General features: G+C 46.2%; 1 protein-coding gene across 1 annotated transcript; it reads left to right on the top strand.

Annotated features, from left to right (window-relative positions):
* Positions 1-614: 614 nt before the first annotated feature.
* On the top strand, positions 615-19268 carry LOC142201163 (uncharacterized). Its single transcript, XM_075271993.1, has 12 exons — positions 615-867; positions 998-1177; positions 1256-1363; positions 1806-1993; positions 3564-3620; positions 5960-6369; positions 14384-14516; positions 15251-15387; positions 15890-16038; positions 16270-16359; positions 16426-16510; positions 17310-19268. Exons 1-12 carry the CDS (start codon positions 790-792, stop codon positions 19184-19186), a joined length of 3492 nt encoding a protein of 1163 aa, XP_075128094.1. The 5' UTR covers positions 615-789; the 3' UTR covers positions 19187-19268.
* Positions 19269-20423: the final 1155 nt, after the last annotated feature.

The raw sequence follows: 20423 nt of genomic DNA, 5'->3' as shown, positions 1-20423 counted from the left end.
GCAGGTATATACAGTATATATATATATATACAGGGCGGGAGATGTAGCATTAACCCCTGTACACCCGGACAGTTCCTAGTGCTGACCCGGCCCAGCACATGGCTCAGGTATATTCTAGTGTATGGGGAGGGGGCGCAGCTCCATAGACTGTATACACGATGGGACATTATACTGTGTGGGGGGAAGAAGTGACAGAAACAATCCACTGAGTGCTGGGGTCAGGTGTGTTCTGTTACCAGTGTCCTATGACTGTATACAGCTAGAGCGCCATCCAGATACATAAAGTGTCACTACACTAATGCCATGCAGAGCTCCTGGGCACAAACACTGGGGGCTGCACATGATCCTGATAGGAAAGTACAAGAACGTCCCGGGAAATGGCAGTAAATGCACCTGGTGGCGGCACTTCTGTGTTATGGTGTGTGGTATATGACGGTAGTATAGGGGAAGTCAGCCTTACAATTACTACACCGCACTCCGAGTATCTCATCTATACAATAAACGGTTTCCTACCCCGGTATATACTATATACTGTGTAGGACACTTGTTCCATCTTACTGGTCAACAAAGGGGAAGAGTCTGATACAGAGAGGAGGAATGTGCCAGGTATCTTCACATACTAGAGCCTGATCCGGAAGCCCCCCTTATACTCCCTACTAATCCTATTTATTCCATGGGATTCCGTGTAGTGATTACATTGTCTCATCTTCTCTCCATTCAGGTTCCTACAATATAGAATCCTCTCAGTATCTTCTATATAAGAGAATATTCCTGATTGATCCATCAAGGATGGAAAGAGACAGGAACAAGATGGCGGAAAGTCTATTAAATCTCACCCTAGAGATCATCTACCAGCTTACTGGAGAGGTGAGAGATTCTGATGATGTCATCATGACATCATTCTTATCTATAGTAATAACAGATGATATGACTGGAGAGGTGATGGACTCTGGACATGTATGTAGTGAGATTTATTAATGTGTCTCCCCATAACCAGGATTACACAGTAATGAAGAAGACCTCTAGTGGGCGCTGTCAGGCTCCTGTGTATGATGGATATGGAGGAACCCTGAGCACAATCCCGGGGCCTCCACCTCACCCCCTGATACTGGAGGAGATCAATGGACAGAAGATCCTAGAACTCACCAACAAGATGCTGGAGCTGCTGACTGGAGAGGTGACACTGCTGGGAATGCTGGGACATTATACAGTAACTGGAGGGGTCGGGGTGATGACTGTATCATTGTGTTGTCAGGTTCCTATAAGGTGTCAGGATGTCGCTGTCTATTTCTCCATGGAGGAGTGGGAGTATTTAGAAGGACACAAGGATCTGTACAAGGAGGTGATGATGGAGGACCAGCAGCCCCTCACATCAGCAGGTAATAGACATGACTATATACACATGGACTTCCATTATTTGTATGTACAGAATGAATTCAGTCCCTGTCTGTGTTTCCTACAGGTAGATCCAGTAAGAGGACAACACCGGAGAGATGTCCCAGTCCTCTTCTTCCACAGGATGATGATCAGGTAGATGGAGATATTCCCTATGATGTGTAGACGGGCTGTGAAGTCCTTGTGTCTGTGGTTTTCTGCATGTCGTAGTCATTCACCGTATTCTGACCCTCCAGCATCGCCACCTAATGTGCGCTTCACCTTACAGCCATTAAGGGGGGGGGGTGTAAGTAATGGCTTGTCCTGGTGAAATTGGGGGCAGGAAATTGTCCAGTGTGGGGGAACTGGAGGAGGTGATTGGTACCATGAGGTGATGTCAGTGCTAGTTTCGGGCCTTGCTGCATTTCTAGGCTGTAGCTCCTGATGCTCAAAAAAATGACCGAGTGGGCCATAAAAGCTTTGTATTGTCCTTGTCCATAATTGCTGCTCCGCATAATTACTGTGACGTGCACGGTTCACCTCATGGACATTTAGAAGGACAGGCCCACATGACGATACCAAGCAGAGACAGCTTTCCTAGTGAAATAACGGTGGCTAGGTGTCCTCCATCGAGACTGTGCACATGACATCAGTTGCCAAAATAGAGTGGGATCCAATAAGTGACAGCGCAGTGACTGCACCACCAGTGACTTAGCCAGTAAAGATGGACGAACCTCAGAAGATTCGGTCGATCCTGTGATCTCTCTGTTTGGTTCGGTACAAACTTGTTCAGTTAGAACCGAAAGTGAAATTATTATACAATATTATACAATAGCTGGAGCCCAGGGGAGGAAACAAAAATAATAAGATATTTATACTCCCTTCTTTTGGGCCTCCTCGTGACGTCGGGCGCCCTGTCTCTTGTCTCCTTGCAGTGTCTGGTGCACTTCTCTGATGTCATAAGTCCAGGGTCACCTCTGAGGTTTGTGATTGGACCTTAGTGGTGATATGGGCTCGCTGAGTGTCGTGACGTCACTCTGAGCCGTGTGACACGTCTTATCTGCAATAGAATAGTCATTAGATTCAGTGATGTCATCATCGTCCCTATTTTTTTGTGACTTGTTGTTTTTGTTTTTTTTGTCTTGTCCCTTATGGGAATCTGTGATTTCTGATCTCCAGTACTATCTACTGTGGTACATCGTATTGCAACACATCACACATCGGATACTAGGGGAAAAGACAGTCCAAACGGTGGCAGACAATCTTGCCGCCAAATCACCAGATGCCGTGACCACTAATGGTCGCAGTATTTTCTGACTCCGGCGGCTAGTCCTGATTCTCGACTGTGTAATACAGCTGAGACCCATAAATAATGCCGCAGGCACAGCTCCAGTGTGCAGCATGACAGCTCCATACTATTATGGAACGAAGTGTTAAATATATGTAAGGGCTCGTTCACATCTGCGCCCAGGTGTCCGTACTTGAGGTTTCCGTTTCCTGCCTAAAACAGAGGCAGGAGACGGAAACCTGCAGGAGTCTCTCTCACCCATTCATTTGAATGGGTGAGAGAGATGTCCGGCCGTGCGCGGCAGTGAGCGTTTTGCGCTCTCCGCCGCGAAACCGGGTTTTATAATCCGGACACAGAGTCGGACATGCAGTACTCTGTGTCCGGATAAAAAAAAATCCGGTTTCGCGGCGGAGAGCATAAAACGCTCACCGCCGCGCACGGCCGGACCTGGTCTGTGTTTCCGTCTTCTGGCATGCAGAAGACGGAAACCATAGAACGGAGACTGTGAACGCAGGTGTGAACCTAGCGTTACAGTACGGTGTGGAACTGGAAGGGGTTAAAACACAAAGATTTTTCATATTAGCTGTGACTGTACCAGTGTTTTGTCATTACAATGGCAGTTTGTTTGTATTTAACAGAAAAATAAGCTCTCGCAAAAAAGATTTTGCAGTAACAATTACACAACTGACTTTATCAGTACAATGTCAGACGCTCCGTGGACAGTCACAGATCAATCTGCTCTAGTGCACTAAAGGGTTAACTGTCCAGTGTCTATGGAAAGTGCAGCAATCCGGCTCACAGCACAGTGCAGACATTCTCCCTCCCCCCACTCCTATGATTGATCGGACTATACCAGTAATTGGCTTCTTTCTACTTCCGTTATTCTGTAATTCTTTTGCAGTTGTTTTCCAGTAGAAGATGGAGCAATTGCTCTGGATCCTGCAGTGATGAATAACACGTCTGTTCCATAGTTTCACTATCACTAAGATGTCTCTTCTTCCTGCCCCCAGTATCTTATATTGTGTGACATCATCATTGTAATCTCTCCACCTACCACTCATTATTGGCTGAGAGGCTGACAGGTGATGTCATGTGATGCCCGGATGTCACACACGTGTCTCCTCTGTATTTTCACTGCACAATACATGTCATGACGGCCATTTAGTCCCCCCTAGAGCAGGGGTGCCCAATACGTCGATCGCGATCTACCGGTCGATCGTGAAGGACGTATGAGTCGATCGCGGGATGCAGCCAGGGATCCCTGGTGTCTGCAGGCCCCGCCTGCAAGTGTCCAGAGATGACTCTCAGCCTGCGCTGTGAACAAGCACTCCGGACACTTGCAGGCCAGGCAGCAGCAGCTCCGGGGGATGACGCGCACCCCGCTCTTAGGGATGAAGGGAGCCGGGGTGCTGCTTGTTCACAGCGCAGGTTGAGAGTCCTCTCCGGACACTGGCAGGCAGGGCTGCTGCAGCCCTGACTGCGAACGAGTGCAAGGCCCCGGACTGCCAGTGTCCAGAGATGATTCTCAGCCTGCGCTGTGAACAAGCAGACACCGGAGAGCTGTCTCCTGCTCTCACCCTCTGCCACGGCCTGCCCACAAGAAGTGGGTAGTAGATCTTATCCCTTGGTCAGTTTATAAAGTAGCTCACATGCTGAAAAAGTGTGAGCACCCCTGCCCTAGAGCAATCGCTTAGTATTTGGTTTGTTAAAAAACGATCAATTTGTAGTATTCAGGTCGAATGTGACTCCTAACGAATCGATTCTCCCTTCTGTACTCTCTGCTGACATCTCCATTATCTGTATTACAGCATTTCCATCAGGATAAAGATCGGAAGGACATTAACGCTAAGACAACAAAGGAAGAGCCCTATGTGAGCAGTGATGAGGACATTCCTACAGGTGACCGGCCAGGTGAGGAGTCGCCACTATTCATTCATTGATTCATTATGCTTACTTGTATAGCACCATCATATTCTGCAGCGCTTTATAGACATTGACAGTCACTGTCATATATAAGGCTCACAATCTACCTTCCCTATCAGTATGTCTTTGGAGTGTGGGAGGAAACACGGGAAGAACATACAATCTCCTTGCAGATGTTGTCCTTGGCAGGATTCAAACCCAGGACTCCAGCGTGGCAAGGCCACCATGCTGCCCACTATATAAAACACAGAAGGGTCACTGATTCTGCTCCAATTTTGTGGAGAATTTTTTAGCCTCTGTTCCGTTACATTTTCCAACGATATATTCCCCGATTCAGCTAATATACACAAAATACATGAATAATAGTGCGATACTCTTATAGGTGAGAACACATGTAGTATAGAATATGTTTCATTCATGTTTAGTGACCGTTTATATGAAACAAGGTATAAAACAAAAAGATAATACAACAAAGGTAGCAAGAAACAGAAACCGTATGAGCCAAGAACACGAGAAAAATAAAACTAGACGACATATGGGGGTCTTCTAGGAGTTACCTCACGCAAGAGAAGGTTATAGAGCAATGAAGGAGCACGCGATGGGCTTCAGAATTCAGAGAAATACCTTCCAGTTCCATGGGATCAGTCATAAGTGCAAGAGTAAAGGAGGATGACTGCACAAATAAAGAGTTAGACTCAATCCGGGACAGGGCTACGAGAACCTGGGGTACTTGCCAAGGTCTCCTTCCAGACCATGGTGTCCCAAACCGACAAGAAGTGTGACTAGAGGAAGGAATATACTAAGCGTCTTGGCCTATAAGAAGCAAAGATTCACTGAAGAGATAGTCGATGCACCGAGAGCAGCTTGGCCTCAATGATGACCCATTGTTTGTCACAGCCCGAGTGCATGCCGACCATTGATCTTAGGCTGTGTCAGGATCCTAAATTTGAGTCTACTGCAGCCCGAACCCCAAACAATCCGATTGCTAGTGTGTGCAAAGAATGTGTGGTGGCTGTATACGCAAGGCTTGGAACATGTGGCATCAATATGACCGAACCAGGATAGTCGATTCACTTTAAAGTTACTCAGGGTACCGAAACGATGGAATTCTTCAAGTTTGAGGAGAACAATATACTGGACTGGGAAACCTATAACATGAGGTCGTCTATATAAAGAGCCGTCTTCACCCAATAATCATATGAAGAGCATGCAACCTCACCAGAGGGCAGGTTCATAAGTACATATAATAATAATACAAGAGTGGGGCATAAGAGGGCATCCCTATCTATTACCATTACGGAGCGGGAAGTGTGCAGACATCACTCCAACTTGAGACAAAACATCAGCATAAAGGGAAAGATTTTGCGCTTAAAGATGTCCCCAATGTCTGCTGGAGCGAGCCCGGCCCTTAGTGCACATGGTCAAAGGCCTTCTCAGTGTCAACCGACAGCAGACACCGAAGATGACCACACTCCTTTGCGCTATACAATACCAACAAAGTTTTGTTAACATTGTCTCTGACCGCTCCCCCTCAAACAAAACTTACCTGGTCCGTGTAGATCAATGTGAGAATTACAGAAGATGGACGGCTAGAGAACAGTTTACGTCTACGATAATGAAGGAGATTGGGCGATGGCTCGCACAGCAGACGGGATCTTTACCAGGCTTTGGGATGACTGATATAAGGCCTGACAGGGATTGGTGGGGTCTGATCGTCTGTCCCGTTGAATATTTTAGTAATGATGGGGACAAGTATCTCACTAAAGCATTTGTAGAGCCGTGCCGTAAAGCCATCAGGGCCTGGGGACTTGTCTGGAGAAGTTGATCTGATAGCTGAAGCGACCTCCTCCTCCGATACAGGCTCATCTAGGGAGGACTTGGGGCTCGTTCACACGGGGTAAGAGGGGGCGGATTTTGAGGCAGAATCCACCCCCCTCACAATAAAGGTCTATGTAGACCACTAGCTTCCTTTTTTCCGTGAGCGGTAGGTTTCGGCTCATAGAAAAAAGAAACGAGCTGCCCTTTCTTGAGGCGGATTCCGCGGCTGATTCAGCCCCGGTGTCCCCCTCACGGCAGCATCCTCTGGGCTGGGCTCGTTCATTTGGGCCTACTCCGGAGCGGGAAGCCGCGACTGTCGGAAATCGCGGCAGGCGCATTTTGGTCCTATTCTGACACAGGGTTCTGTGTATCCTGGCCTCGATCTCATCCATGAAGGAAGGTCGGCTTCTCCCTGGTCGTCAAGAATTCGTTTCATGTAGGCTGGGGAAAAAGGAGAATTGATGGGGTTATTAATATCTAAACCTTCCATTAATATCTCGCTTTATTCGTCCCTTGTAAAACTCTTTTCCCTTCTATGAACACTTCTTTCTGTTCCCCTACACGACAGCGCACACAGAGAGTCACAACACTGAGTGTAGGAGAATAAGACCTGTATCTGACCGAACATGAGTACACTAAACTCTACATGGAGTAGACACTTGTATGCAGAAAACAGTGACAGATACAAAGTCACAATGCAAAATGGAAAATACAAAAGCCCAAATACCCCAGCAGTAATACCCACACACCTACACATAGCACAGGCCCTCCTCACACAACAGTCCCTATTCCTAAGGGTCAGAGGGTATAGGATAGATAAGAGGGTAGGTATGGGAGTAGCAGTGTAGGGGAAGGAAGGCTTAAGGGAAGAGAGAGCAGGGAGTGAGAGAGCAGGGAGAGCGTGAGAGAGCAGGGAGAGAGTGAGAGAGCAGGGAGAGAGTGAGAGAGCAGGGAGAGAGTGAGAGAGCAGGGAGAGAGTGAGAGAGCAGGGAGAGAGTGATAGAGATGTCCAGCTGTTTCGGAGTAACATACATCATCAGCAGTACAGTAAATGGGACATTTGCAGGAGCCAGTACGCTTGAGTCTGGACAAATACTCCCTTGGCAGACTGGGCCAGCTCCTTCCACTGCTCTAACCTATTAGCCCAGAATTCAATGGGGTCAGAGTTATCTGCTGGAACATAGGAACCATCTAGTTATGTCTGTACCTGCTGAAACATAGGAACCATCTAGTTATGACTGTTACTGCTGGAACATAGGAACCATCTACCCTGTTTCCCCGAAAATAAGACAGTGTCTTATATTAATTTTTGGTCCTAAAGACATGCTATGTCTTATATTCAGGGGATGTCTTATGTGCTAAGATTGCGCAAAGATTGTATAAAGAAAAACATTGCAGCCGGCTGAACGCTGTGTGCGGTGCTCTGTTTTCACAGGAAAGTCGGCGGCTGCTGCTGCTGTGATCCCATTATTTGCATCCACTGTTCCTGCTGCTGTGGGATGAGCTGGGAGAGTGGACCCCCCTGCCGCATATGATGCTTAGTGTATGTCCACGGGCATCTCCCAGCTCATCCTACGGCACCAGGAACAGTGGATGCAACGTATTGCAGCGGTGTCAGCAGCCGGCATATCTGTGCACACAGAACATCGCGCACAGTGTTCACCTGGCTGCAATGTTTTTCTTCATACAATCTTTGCGCAGAAAGATTACCGTATTATTGGGGGATGTCTTACTTTCGGGGGGTGCCTTATATTAAGCAATTCAACAAAACCTGCTATGTCTTACTTTTGGGGGATGACTTATTTTCGGGGAAACAGGGTAGTTATGGCTGTACCTGCTGGAACATAGGAACTATCTAGTTATGTCTGTACCTGCTAGAACATAGGATTAGAGATGAGCGAGTAGTACTTGATCGAGTAGGTATTCGATTGAATACTACGGTATTCGAAATACTCGTACTCGATCGAGTACCACTCGCTGTTCGAATGTAAAAGTTCGATGCAGAACCAGCATTGATTGGCCGAATGCTATACAGTCGGCCAATCAATGCTGGTTCTTCTCCTACCTTTAGAAGTCTTCTCCGTGCAGCTTCCTCGCGATGTCTTCCGGCTCTTCATTCACTCTGCCAGGCATTGGGCCTGGGCAGAGCCGACTGCGCATGTCCGCTTATAGTGTGGGCATGCGCAGTCAGCTCTGCCCAAGCCCGATGCCTAGCAGAGTGAATGAAGAGCCGGAAGACACCGTGGGGACGCTGCAAGGAGAAGACTTCTCGGAGGATCCAGTCCGACCCTCCCTCGTGGACTTGGTAAGTGTAATTTGATCGAACGTTGCCTACCCCTGAAACGAGCATTTTCCCCCATAGACTAAATATTCGATTCGAGTAGTCGAATATTGAGGGGCTACTCGAAACAAATATCGAACCTCAGACATTTTACTGTTCACTCATCTCTACATAAGAACCATCTAGTTATGTCTGTACCTGCTGGTGCAGCCGGTGGGTGTCAGTGGCCTGTTGTGGGTCTGGTTGGTTCTGCGAGGTGACATATTTCTGGTTCCTCATGTTCCTGATACTGTACTGGCTGCTGATGCTGATGCTCGTCCTCCGGCTACTTGTCCTTGTGGCACTGGCAGAGGAGGCAGAGCGCTGACTGAGTGACCTGGACCTCATACAGTTATATCTTGGCCATTATAAAACATAGATATTTACTTTTTGTGTCATATGAAAGAGCGGCTGCCGATAAATATCCTAATCCCAACTGTGTTATCAACCAGTGATATCTCCGGAAATAATACAGATAGCACTGCGACCTTAGTATCGTATGAGAGAAGAGAATGTCCTCTTTCATATTATAGCATATTTCTATGTTTTATAATCCCTGAGATATAACTGGTAGAATCTGTACACAGTCAGAGGAATATGATAGGAAAGTGATCGCTCCCATATAGGCACACTGCACCTTCAGGTTGTGAGATCCCAACCACGTTTATTTGGAGAATATACAGGAAACCTCACAATGTATTTCAGGGATATAAACCCATTTTTCAAGTTCTAAATTGTATAACAGCACTAGTAGAATACCCGGCGGCTTCGCTCGCGGAAAATATGTTGAATTGTTGGTTATGCTAAAGTAAAATTTTCAGTGTCACACTGAAATTGATATTTTCACAGAACTACAGTAAATCTTTTTTTTTTCCACTTAAAATTTTTATTATTTTGGCATTTCACTAATTTGTTTCTATAAGTAGTTCACGGACCAAAGAGTAACATTGGTTTACAGTTACACAACTATCTATTGTGGTGCTGTTTGGTACACAATGTTTCTGGTTTTACCTTCAGGTGCATACCTGTATATGAAAAGATTTTTGGGGTTACCCACTCTAGAGCAAGCAACATACAACTCTCCATGTGAGACACACGGGCTCTCCAAATTACTGCCGGCTACTTTAAGCGATTGACATTGTGCTTTGTTTATAGTCACAGCAAATGCAAGTCGGATTGGGAAGGGCCTGTCGCTTGGTAGCAAAGGAATACGTGGAATGAAAACATTTGCTCCCTAGGGCTGGGGCCCCACGGACCTGAAACACCATAATTTTCCCCCCCACGGGAAAAATCGCAGCGTTTTACAGTACTTTCAAAGTGGATGGGATTCATGAAAATCCCGTGTCCACCTTGCGGAAAAAATCGCAGCACGGACACGCTGGGATTTCCAAAACCGTCGCAGTTTTGAAAATCGCAGCATGTTAATTATATCTACGGAAATGGTTTGTATAATAAAAAGTTGAACAATTTTCCAATATACTTTTTGTATCAATTCCTCACAGTTTTCTAGATCTCAGCTTGCTGTCATTCATTCTGTTGCTTCTAGTGGATAAAAGTCTGGCCATGGTCATGTGATTTACGGTCCATGGTCATGGGATGAGCGCACAGGTACACAGCTGATTACAGGCAGATGTCTGATTATTGTGCTTTGACTATAATGAGCGGCACCCGTGTGCTCATCACATGACCATGGACCGTAAATCACATGACCATGGCCAGACTTTTATCCACTAGAAGCAACAGAATGAATGACAGCAAGCAGAGATCTAGAAAACCGCGAGGAATTGATACAGAAAGTATATTGGAAAATTGTATATCTTTTTATTATACAAACCATAACATTTGTCTCTCAATATTGGTCTGAAAGTGGCCAACCCCTTTAAACTCTTTACAACTGTATTTGGAAAACAATAAGTGTACCCTCACCACACACATGTACAGTAAGATAGTGTTGTCAGCAGAATATAATTAACTCTTACAGGTCATGAATATAGTAATCCTACCTCTCTCTCTCTCTTCTGGAATCTTCCCATCCTCCTTCAAGCATGCTGTTATAACCCCGCTATTGAAAAAATCCTCCCTGGACCCGTCCTGTGCTGCTAACTATCGATCCGTCTCTAACCTCTCCTTCATCTCTAAAATCTTGGAACGCCTGGTCTATTCTCGTTTCATCCGCTATCTCTCTGCTTGACCCCTTACAATCTGGTTTCCGCGCTCTGCACTCTACTGAAATGGCTCTCACAAAAGTCGCCAATGATCTCCTGACGGTTAAATCTAATGGTGACTTCTCTCTTCTTATTCTTCTGGACCTCTCTGCAGCTTTTGACACTGTTGACCATCATCTCCTCCTCACTATGCTCCGCTCAGTCGGCCTCAACGCCACTGCGCTCTCCTGGTTCTCCTCTTATCTCTCAGACCGCACTTTCAGTGTATCATTTGCGGACTCTGTTTCTTCTCCTCTTTCCCTTGCTGTTGGGGTTCCTCAGGGCCCGGTCCTCGGCCCTCTGCTCTTTTCTCTCTACACAGCCCCCATTGGACAAGCCATCACCAGATTTGGCTTCCGGTACCATCTTTATGCTGATGACACCCAATTATACACATCTTCCCGGGACATCACCCCTGCACTCATACAGAACACCAGCAACTGTCTCTCTGCTGTCTCTAATATCATGTCCTCGCTCTATCTGAAACTAAATCTCTCTAAGGGTGCATGCACACTACGTAACGCCGGGCGTGTATGAGAGCCGTACACGCCGGCGTTACAGCAGGGCTGCCGAACACTTCCCATTCACTTCAATGGGAGCGCTTGTAACAGCGGCGTTTACGAGCGCTCCCATTGAAGTGAATGGGAAGTGTTCGGCAGTCTGCCGTAATGCCGGCGTGTACGGCTCTCATACACGCCCGGCGTTACGTAGTGTGCATGCACCCTAAGACTGAACTACTACTATTTCCCCCATCTAATAGATCTGTCCCTGATATATCCATTGCAGTCTCAGGCCTTACTATAACTCCTAGGCAGCATGCCCGCTGCCTCGGGGTCATGTTTGACGCAGACCTTTCCTTCACCCCTCATATTGAATCACTCGCACGTTCATATCACCTCCACCTCAAATACATCTCCAGAATACACCCTTTCCTTACCAGAGATACACTAAAGACACTTATTGTCTCTCTGATTCATTCTCGCCTTGACTACTGTAACTCCTTACTAATCGGTCTTCCCCTCACTAAACTCTCCCCTCTACAATCTATTCTGAATGCAGCGGCCAGAAGTAGGAGGTGGTGATAATAATGGGACTCAACTCTTCTATTTATTCCATGGGATTCCGTGTAGTGATTACATTGTCTCATCTTCTCTCCATTCAGGTTCCTACAATATAGAATCCTCTCAGGATCTTCTATATAAGAGAATATTCCTGATTGATCCATCAAGGATGGAAAGAGACAGGAACAAGATGGTGGAAAGTCTATTAAATCTCACCCTAGAGATCATCTACCAGCTTACTGGAGAGGTGAGAGATTCTGATGATGTCATCATGACATCATTCCTATCTATAGTAATAACAGATGATAGGACTGGAGAGGTGATGGACTCTGGACATGTATGTAGTGACATTTATTAATGTGTCTCCCCATAACCAGGATTACACAGTAGTGAAGAAGCCCTCTAGTGGGCGCTGTCAGACTCCTGTGCATGATGGATATGGAGGAACCCTGAGCCTAATCCTGGGGCCTCCACCTCACCCCCTGATACAGGAGGAGATCAATGGACAGAAGATCCTAGGACTCACCCACAAGATGTTGGAGCTGCTGACTGGAGAGGTGACACTGCTGGGAATGCTGGGACATTATACAGTAACTGGAGGGGTCGGGGTGATGACTGTATCATTGTGTTGTCAGGTTCCTATAAGGTGTCAGGATGTCGCTGTCTATTTCTCCATGGAGGAGTGGGAGTATTTAGAAGGACACAAGGATCTGTACAAGGAGGTGATGATGGAGGACCAGCAGCCCCTCACATCAGCAGGTAATAGACATGACTATACCTCAGAGCTCTATGGAAATAAATGGGAGGTGGAAAATCCGGCCTGGCCAGTAAGGAATCTGATGGAGATTCGGGGGCTGATTTGATAAAGTGGAAAAATTCTTCTTCTGAATTTCTGAAGCAGCTTCTACAAATGTCACTGTGTAAACCTCACCTTAGACCCCAATCACACTATGGAATCCGGACTAGAAGATCTGGTCTGTACATCAGTCACATTTCCCAGCCTGAACTCTGTCCACACACCAGGACTCCCTGTATCTTAGTGATCTATGACGCTAGGAGTCCCTGCTTCCTTGTGACTCCACAGACCCTACTACATACTGTATGGGACAGCAGATCCGCGGTGAGTTCAGGCTGGGAAATCCAGCAGATGTGGTTTGGATTCTATTGTGTGTATGGGGTGTAATACAGTAAGATTTATGGCATCCTGCAGTATTATTCCATATACAGTGTGTACGGAAAGTATTCAGACCCCTTCAAATTTTTCACTCTTTGTTTCATTGCAGGCAGCCATTTGCTAAAAGCAAAAAAGTTAATTTCTCGCATATTTCACGGGGGGACACAGGAACCTTGGGTATAGACCTGGCTTCTAGGAGGCGGACACTAGGAAAACGAAGGCTGTCGGCTCCACCTACACAGTCTATGCCCTCTCACAGATACTGCACTAAGGCAGTTTTGAACTTTGTGACGTAGGAGGCAGTCATGACCTGACCAAAGTCTTTCTGTCTTGCACCATTTTTATTTTTCATTCTCTTTCAGGGGCAGGGGGTCTTCAGCGTGTACGCCACTCTAGACGTACTCCCTGCAGGCGCTCTGTTATAGAGCTCTTTGTGGTCACCCAGTCCTTATCCTTTACTTGCTGCATCGGCAACTGGAGATTCCATTGACCCCACTACTACGTGCGTGGTCTCACCGATGGGGCGACTTTGCGGCACCTGAAGATGCCAGAGGGTAAGTATCAGGGTTGAGTGTGGTCCCACGGCTTCGCCGGCATGTAGGCCGCACTAGGCCCTGCCCCTCCTCGGGCTCTCCTGATGTCAGGAGGCCTAGAGTTTCTATTGGCTGGGGGGCAGTCCAGGGTGGTCCCCTGCTCCGTTCTGCATGGGCTTTTTGAAAGGGAAGGCCTTATCAAGCTTCTCCTGGGCTTTTCTGTGCAGCTTGTCCACAGCAGTTGGCGACCGGTCTTCCTTCCAGTGGTCTGGGAGGCTACTCCTGGCTTTTTTTCTCTTCTTTTCACCATGTCCTCTAATGAAGAGATGTCCTGTCCCCCGGTGCCCTCTGCTTTTGTAATGTTTTATGCGTGCTCAAGCTGTAAGCAAAAGTTTCATTGAGGACAGTGTGAGTTCCTCTACTCGCTCTGCAGCTCCTCTCAGGAGCCTCCTGGCCCTTCTCCTTCCCTGAGTTGGGTGGTCTCTCTGTCCCAGGCCATGGGTAACTTAACCAGACTAAATCAGTCTATGGCGGTGTCTTCGGAGCAGCTGCCTGCCCAGTTAGCAGTCGGCGGCTGTTGAAGCTCTGAGATGTTCCTGGTTCTAGTTCCAGGAGCCATCCCTGTAAAAGGACTAGGAAGTCCTCTACAGGTCAAGGTCTTCCTCCCCCTTTCCCGGACATTCTCTAGATGGAGATTCTGCTCATGGCTCCTCCTGGACAGGTGGTTCTCGGTCTCCTCCTGCTTACTCCTTTTCTTCTGTGGACACTTTTGACTCTGAACCGGAGCTTCAGTCAGAAGCTCAAGAAGTGTTGCTCAAGAGGTTATTTCCTTCCAACATAGCTGCCGTCTGCCTCTGGTTTTTCCTAATCATGGAGCTTTGATCATATACTGAAGGAACAGTGGCTTTATCTGGATCGTCCCCTGTCTTCTACCAGATCGGATGGGGTTTTTTTTTCCCTTCCTTGATCAGTGTGTTTCTGAATGGGCTGAGTCTCCCGCTGTTGATCCTGCTATTGCCAGGCTCTCCAGGGCCACCATTTTGCCTCTAGCTATCTCTACCTCTCTGTGATCCTTCTGATATAAGGTTGGATTCTCTCGCTAAGGGGGCGTTTTCTGTGGCTGGCTCTTTCCTGCGCCCCTTTTTTTGCTGCTTCCTGCATTAGTAAGGCTTGTATCGCCTGGGCCAAACGGCTCCAGGCTGGTCTTTCTGATGATGCAACTTTACAGAGTTCATTCTGGTGGATGAGATTTTAAATGCTTCTAAGTAACTATGTGATGCTACTCTTGGAAGCGTTTCGCCGTTCTGCCATGGCCACTACTAATATTGTGGCTATGCGTTGCACGGTATGGATCCATTCCCGGAATACTGAACCCACCTCCAAGAAGGCTGTGGTTGCTCTTCCTTTTTCTCAAGGTGCGCAGGGCCGTCTCTTTGGCAAGGGCTTGGAAAAGCTCATTTCCGAAGCTACTGGGGATAAAAGTTCTCTTCTACTCCAGAGGCGTTCCAGGCATCATCCTTCTTCTCGCCAATCTCAGCGGTTTCGTTTTTTTCAGGGCTCTTCTTCCTGCTCCAATGGGCAATCCACTTGGGATTCGCGCTCCAAGAAGCCCTCCTTCAAGCCCAGACCCACCTGGCAGCCCCGCTCTAAGCCTTCTAGTTCTGGTGCTACCAAGACCTCCTCTGCATGAAGGTCTTCCCACACCCAGGGTTTCTTCCCACACCCCCTCTGCTCCGCTCCGCCCCCTCCTCTTTGAAGGCGGCTTTCTGTAGTTCGCTTCGGGCGGCAAAAGGGGCAGGTTCGCCCCTGCCTGGACCTGAAGTCTCTCAACACGTTCGTGCACGTTTAGTTTTCATATGGAGTCTCTGTGATCCGTGGTTGCTTCTATGGCGCTGGACGAATTTCTTTCGTCCATCAACATCCGAGACGCTTACCCCCATATTTCCATTCCTCTGGCCTATCAGCGTTTTCTGCATTTCGCAGTAGGTTCGCGACATTTCCAATTTGTCCTCCTTCCCTTCGGACTTGCCACTGCCCCTCGAGTATTCACCAAGGTGAATTCACCTCTCTCATGGCTATTCTTCATTCTAGAGGCGTTGCTGTTATTCCGTATCTGGGTGACTGGCTGGTCAAGGCTCCCTCCAGGACGGACAATATCTCCAGTTTGCAGAACACCCTGGATCTTCTTCAGCAGTTTGTCTGCTCATCAACACGGGGAAGTCCTGTCTTGTGCCATCTCAGTACATGGAGTTTCTGGGTATGATTTTGGATATCCATCTGGGCAGGATTCTTCTTCCAGAATCCAAGGTCCGGACCCTTCAGTCCAGTGTGTCGCGTCTGTGGGTGAGGTCTCCCTTGTTCCCTCTGGTTCTTGAGGTGCTTCAGGCTAACCCCTTTGATCCTCTGAAGGAAAACTCTCTTCTTCTTTTTCTTTACTGTAAAGTTGTTTTTCTTGTGGTTATCACTTCTATTAGCAGGGTATCTGAGCTGGCTGCTTTGTCTCGCCAGTCTCCTTTTTTGATTCATCACAAGGACAAAGTTGCCCTTCGTAATCCACCGTGTTTTCTTCCAAAGGTGGTGTCTTTTCACATCAATGAGGACATTGTCTTGCTGTCTTTTTGTCCTGATCCCAAGCATCCTCATGAGCATTCCCTTCTAGATGTGGTCCGGGTCTACTTAGCTCTTACAGACCCTTTCTGACGCTCCGATGCTCTGTTCTTTCTTCCAGAGTGCTTTAGGAAGGGCTTGCCTGCTTCCAAGGTTTCCATCTCCAGATGGATTCGTTTTGTCATTAAGGAAGCCTATCGGCTTAAGGGTAAAGATCCATCCTTTCGTGTGAGGGATCACTCTACCAGGGCTGTTGGTGCCTCCGGGGCTGTTTGGCATCAGGCTTCTGTTCCCCAGGTCTGCAAGACTGCCACCTGGGCTTCTGTTCACACTTTCACTAAATTTTAACAGATCCATTCTGTCTTCTGCCGATGCCAGCTTGGGTCATAAGGTTCTGCAGGCAGTAGTGCGCTAGATTTTTTGCATGGCTCTGTTTTTCCTCCCTCTGGGACTGCTTTTGGTTGTCCCAAGGTTACTGTGTCGCCCAGTGAAATATGCGAGAAAAAGGGATTTTTTTTTTTTATTGTAAGCCATGAGTGTTTTTGGGAATGATTCAACAAGTTGCTCACATCTGGATTTGGAGATCCTCTGCCATTCTTCCTTGCAGATCCTTTTGAGTTCCGTCAGGTTGAATGGTGAACGTTGGTGGACAGCCATTTTTCAGGTCCCTGCAGAGATGCTCCATTGGGTTGAGGTCAGGGCTCTGGCTGGGCCAGTCAAGAATGATCAGAGTTGTTCCGAAGCCATTCTTTTGTTATTTTAGTTGTGTGCTTAGGGTCATTGTCTTATTGGAAGGTGAACCTTTGGCCCTGAGATGTCGGCAGCTCAATAGGGAATTTACTTATATGGTTATGTTATTCAAAAATAGTAACATCTGTTTTCTTTGTCAGATGACTGTACCAGGAGCTCAGAGGGACATCTGATATCTACAGATTATAAAGTAGAGAATCATGGTAATACACAAGATCCATATGAAGAACATGTCATTACCCTAGATATACCCTCAGCCCTTCAGGAGAAAGATCGATCTTCTACTTCATCACAGTCTGGGAAACATTTTGCTCAGAAATCTAATCTACGTGGACATCAAGGGATTCACACAAGAGAGAAGCCATATTCATGCTCAGAATGTGAGAAATGTTTTGCTCACAAATCTTTACTAAGTATACATCAAAGAATTCATACAGGAGAAAAGCCATATTCATGCCCAGAATGTTGGAAACGTTTTGCTCAAAAATCTGATTTAGGAAGACATCAAAGAACTCACACAGGGGAGAAGCCATATTCATGTTTAGAATGTCAGAAATGTTTTGCCTTAAAAGCACATCTTGTTCAACATCAAAGGATTCACACAGGGGAGAAGCCATATTCATGCCCAGAATGTGAGAAATGTTTTTCCTGTAAAACGAATCTTGTTCACCATCAGAAAACTCACATATTAGAGAAGCCATATTCATGTCTAGAATGTGGGCAACGTTTTGCTCACAAATCTTATCTAGGGATACATCAAAGAACTCACACAGGGGAGAAGCCATATTCATGCCCAGAATGTGAGAAATGTTTTTCCTCTAAATCAAATCTTGTTCACCATCAGAAAACTCACACAGGGGAGAAGCCATATTCATGTGTAGAATGTGGTAAATGTTTTACTAAGAAATCATGTCTTGTTGCACATCAGAAAACTCATACAGGGGAGAAGCCATATTCATGTCCAGAATGTGGGAAATGTTTTACCTTTAAAGCACATCTTGTTCAACATCAAAGGATTCACACAGGGGAGAAGCCATATTCATGTCCAGAATGTGAGAAACGTTTTGCTTGCAAATCTTTTCTAAGTAGACATCAAAGTACTCACACAGGGGAGAAGCCATATTCCTGTCCAGAATGTGAGAAATGTTTTAACTTTAAATCTCAACTTGCTAAACATCAGCGAATTCACACAGGAGAAAAGCCATATCCGTGCTCAGAATGTGGGAAACGTTTTGTTCAAAAATCTGATCTAGATAGACATGAAAGAACTCACAACGGGGAGAAGCCATATTCATGCCCAGAATGTGGGAAACGTTTTGGTCACAAATCTGATCTAAGTATACATCAAAAGATTCACACAAGGGAGAAGCCATATTCATGCCCAGAATGCGGGAAATGTTTTGCTCACAAATGTGAGTTAGGTGCACATCAAAGAACTCACACAGGAGAGAAACCATATTCATGTCCAGAATGTGAGAAATGTTTTACCTCTAAATCAAATCTTGTTCAACATCAGAAAATTCACACAGGGGAGAAGCTATATTCATGCCCAGATTGCGGGAAATGTTTTACTTCTAAATCAGAATTTGTTAGACATGAAAGAACTCACACAGGAGAGAAGCCATACTCATGTCCAGAATGTGAGAAATGTTTTGCATATAAATCAGTTCTTATTGAACATCAAAGAATTCACACAGGAGAGAAGCCATATGCATGTCCAGAATGTGGGAAATGTTTTGCTAAGAAATCACATCTTGTTAGTCATGAAAGAACTCACAATGGGCAGAGGCCATATTCATGCCTAGAATGTGAGAAATGTTTTTACTCTAAATCAAATCTTGTTCAACATCAGAGAATTCACACAGGGGAGAAGCCATATTCATGCCCAGAATGTGGGAAATGTTTTACCTATAAACCATATCTTGTTCTACATCTAAGGATTCACACAGGGGAGAAGCCATATCCATGCCCAGAATGTGAGAAATGTTTTACTCAGAAATCAAGTCTCATTGAACATCAAAGAACTCACACAAGGGAAAAGACATATTCATGCCCAGAATGTGGAAAATGTTTCACTCAGAAATCAGAACTTGTTAGACATCAGAAAATTCACAAAGGGCAGAAGCGGATATAAGTGGATTTTCAACCTGAATTCATTGTCCCATCTAGGTATTAAGAAGGAACTCACATTCACTGTTTTTATTTAGGCTAAATTATTTATTTTACTTTAACCCCTTCATGCATTCTCATGTACATGGGAAAACGTGGGTAGTTACGGCATCCCCACATACACGTACATAATGGTGATCAAACGGGCTCGGAAGCAGAGTCCCTGCAATCACCATGGGAGCTCAGCTGTATTTGATAGCCAGGTTTCCATTGTAACAGCGGTTACGGTGATAACTCTATAGCGGTTACGGTGTAACAGGGCTTACTCTATAACCTTTAAGATGCCGTGGTCAATAGCAGCTTCTGCAACTTAAGTGTTTGTTAGTGACACTGAATGCTGCGGGTGTTGGCTGTAACTGACAGCTAACACCCTGCTCCTTAACCCTCGGGGAGTGCTGATATGTATCTTCTGCAGCCGGTCTAGCCAGTGACCCCTGGCTGCTAGTAGCTCCCAGTACCTGGTTGGTGTATAATTTAACATCTATATTTAGCAGTGAAATGGGCATTAGCTACCACATTGTGACTGGTCCTTGCCTCCCATAATAGAAATATGAGCTTCCAAGGCCTGGGGTGCGGGAAGCAATGGGAATCTTCTATGGAGTTACAGACTTAAAGGAAACGGGGGAGAAGAATAGAGCTGAATTGATTATAGTAAAAGGCCGGAAGCTTTCCCCGGGGGTCGTCAACAAGTGCTGACTGCAATTCCATCAAAGTAAGAGTGTTCTGCTGTTGGGGTGTGAGTGAGGGCATCGAGAGAGATTACAGGAAAGTCTGGATTTTACCAGGGCGTTTTTTGTTTTTTTTATCTCAAGAGTGGACTCAGCAGGTCTAAAGTTGTATAGCCTTTAATAGAACACAAAATTCAGAAACTGTTTGAGGTATCTTTTAGGCTACAGCCCGACCGTGAAGTTATCTCTGCTACAAAGCTTTGGTTGCATCACTTTTTCACCAAATATGCCATCAGCTTGTCACCTTTATTACCATGCATATAGTATTTATGGGAGGATGATGGATAGGCTTTGGCAGTCTTTAGGTTCAAACAGTCTTTAAGACGTTCTCTGCATAAAATCAGCTCTGAGAGAAGCCCCTGAGCTGCAGATCGCTTATGCTGACTTTCCAGGGTTGCAAGACGTGCAAGAAGGTCATCGATTTCTTTGGTTCGTACTTTGTAAGCTTGCCAGTAGGGTTGAGCGATCGTGTTC

This window comes from Leptodactylus fuscus, chromosome 1 (genome assembly GCF_031893055.1).
Source record: "Leptodactylus fuscus isolate aLepFus1 chromosome 1, aLepFus1.hap2, whole genome shotgun sequence".
NCBI lineage: Eukaryota > Metazoa > Chordata > Amphibia > Anura > Leptodactylidae > Leptodactylus > Leptodactylus fuscus.
The sequence above is the reverse complement of the archived record's forward strand: the minus strand, read 5'-3'. Positions and strand labels throughout refer to the sequence as shown.

Excerpts from the sequence above, each read along its gene's own strand:
- LOC142201163 (XM_075271993.1), top strand. The coding sequence starts at position 790 with ATGGAAAGAGACAGGAACAAGATGGCGGAAAGTCTATTAAATCTCACC. Across the intron at positions 868-997 it reads TCTACCAGCTTACTGGAGAG|GATTACACAGTAATGAAGAA; the intron begins GTGAGAGATTCT and ends CCCCATAACCAG. Across the intron at positions 16,039-16,269 it reads CCAGTGTGTCGCGTCTGTGG|GTGGTGTCTTTTCACATCAA; the intron begins GTGAGGTCTCCC and ends TTTCTTCCAAAG.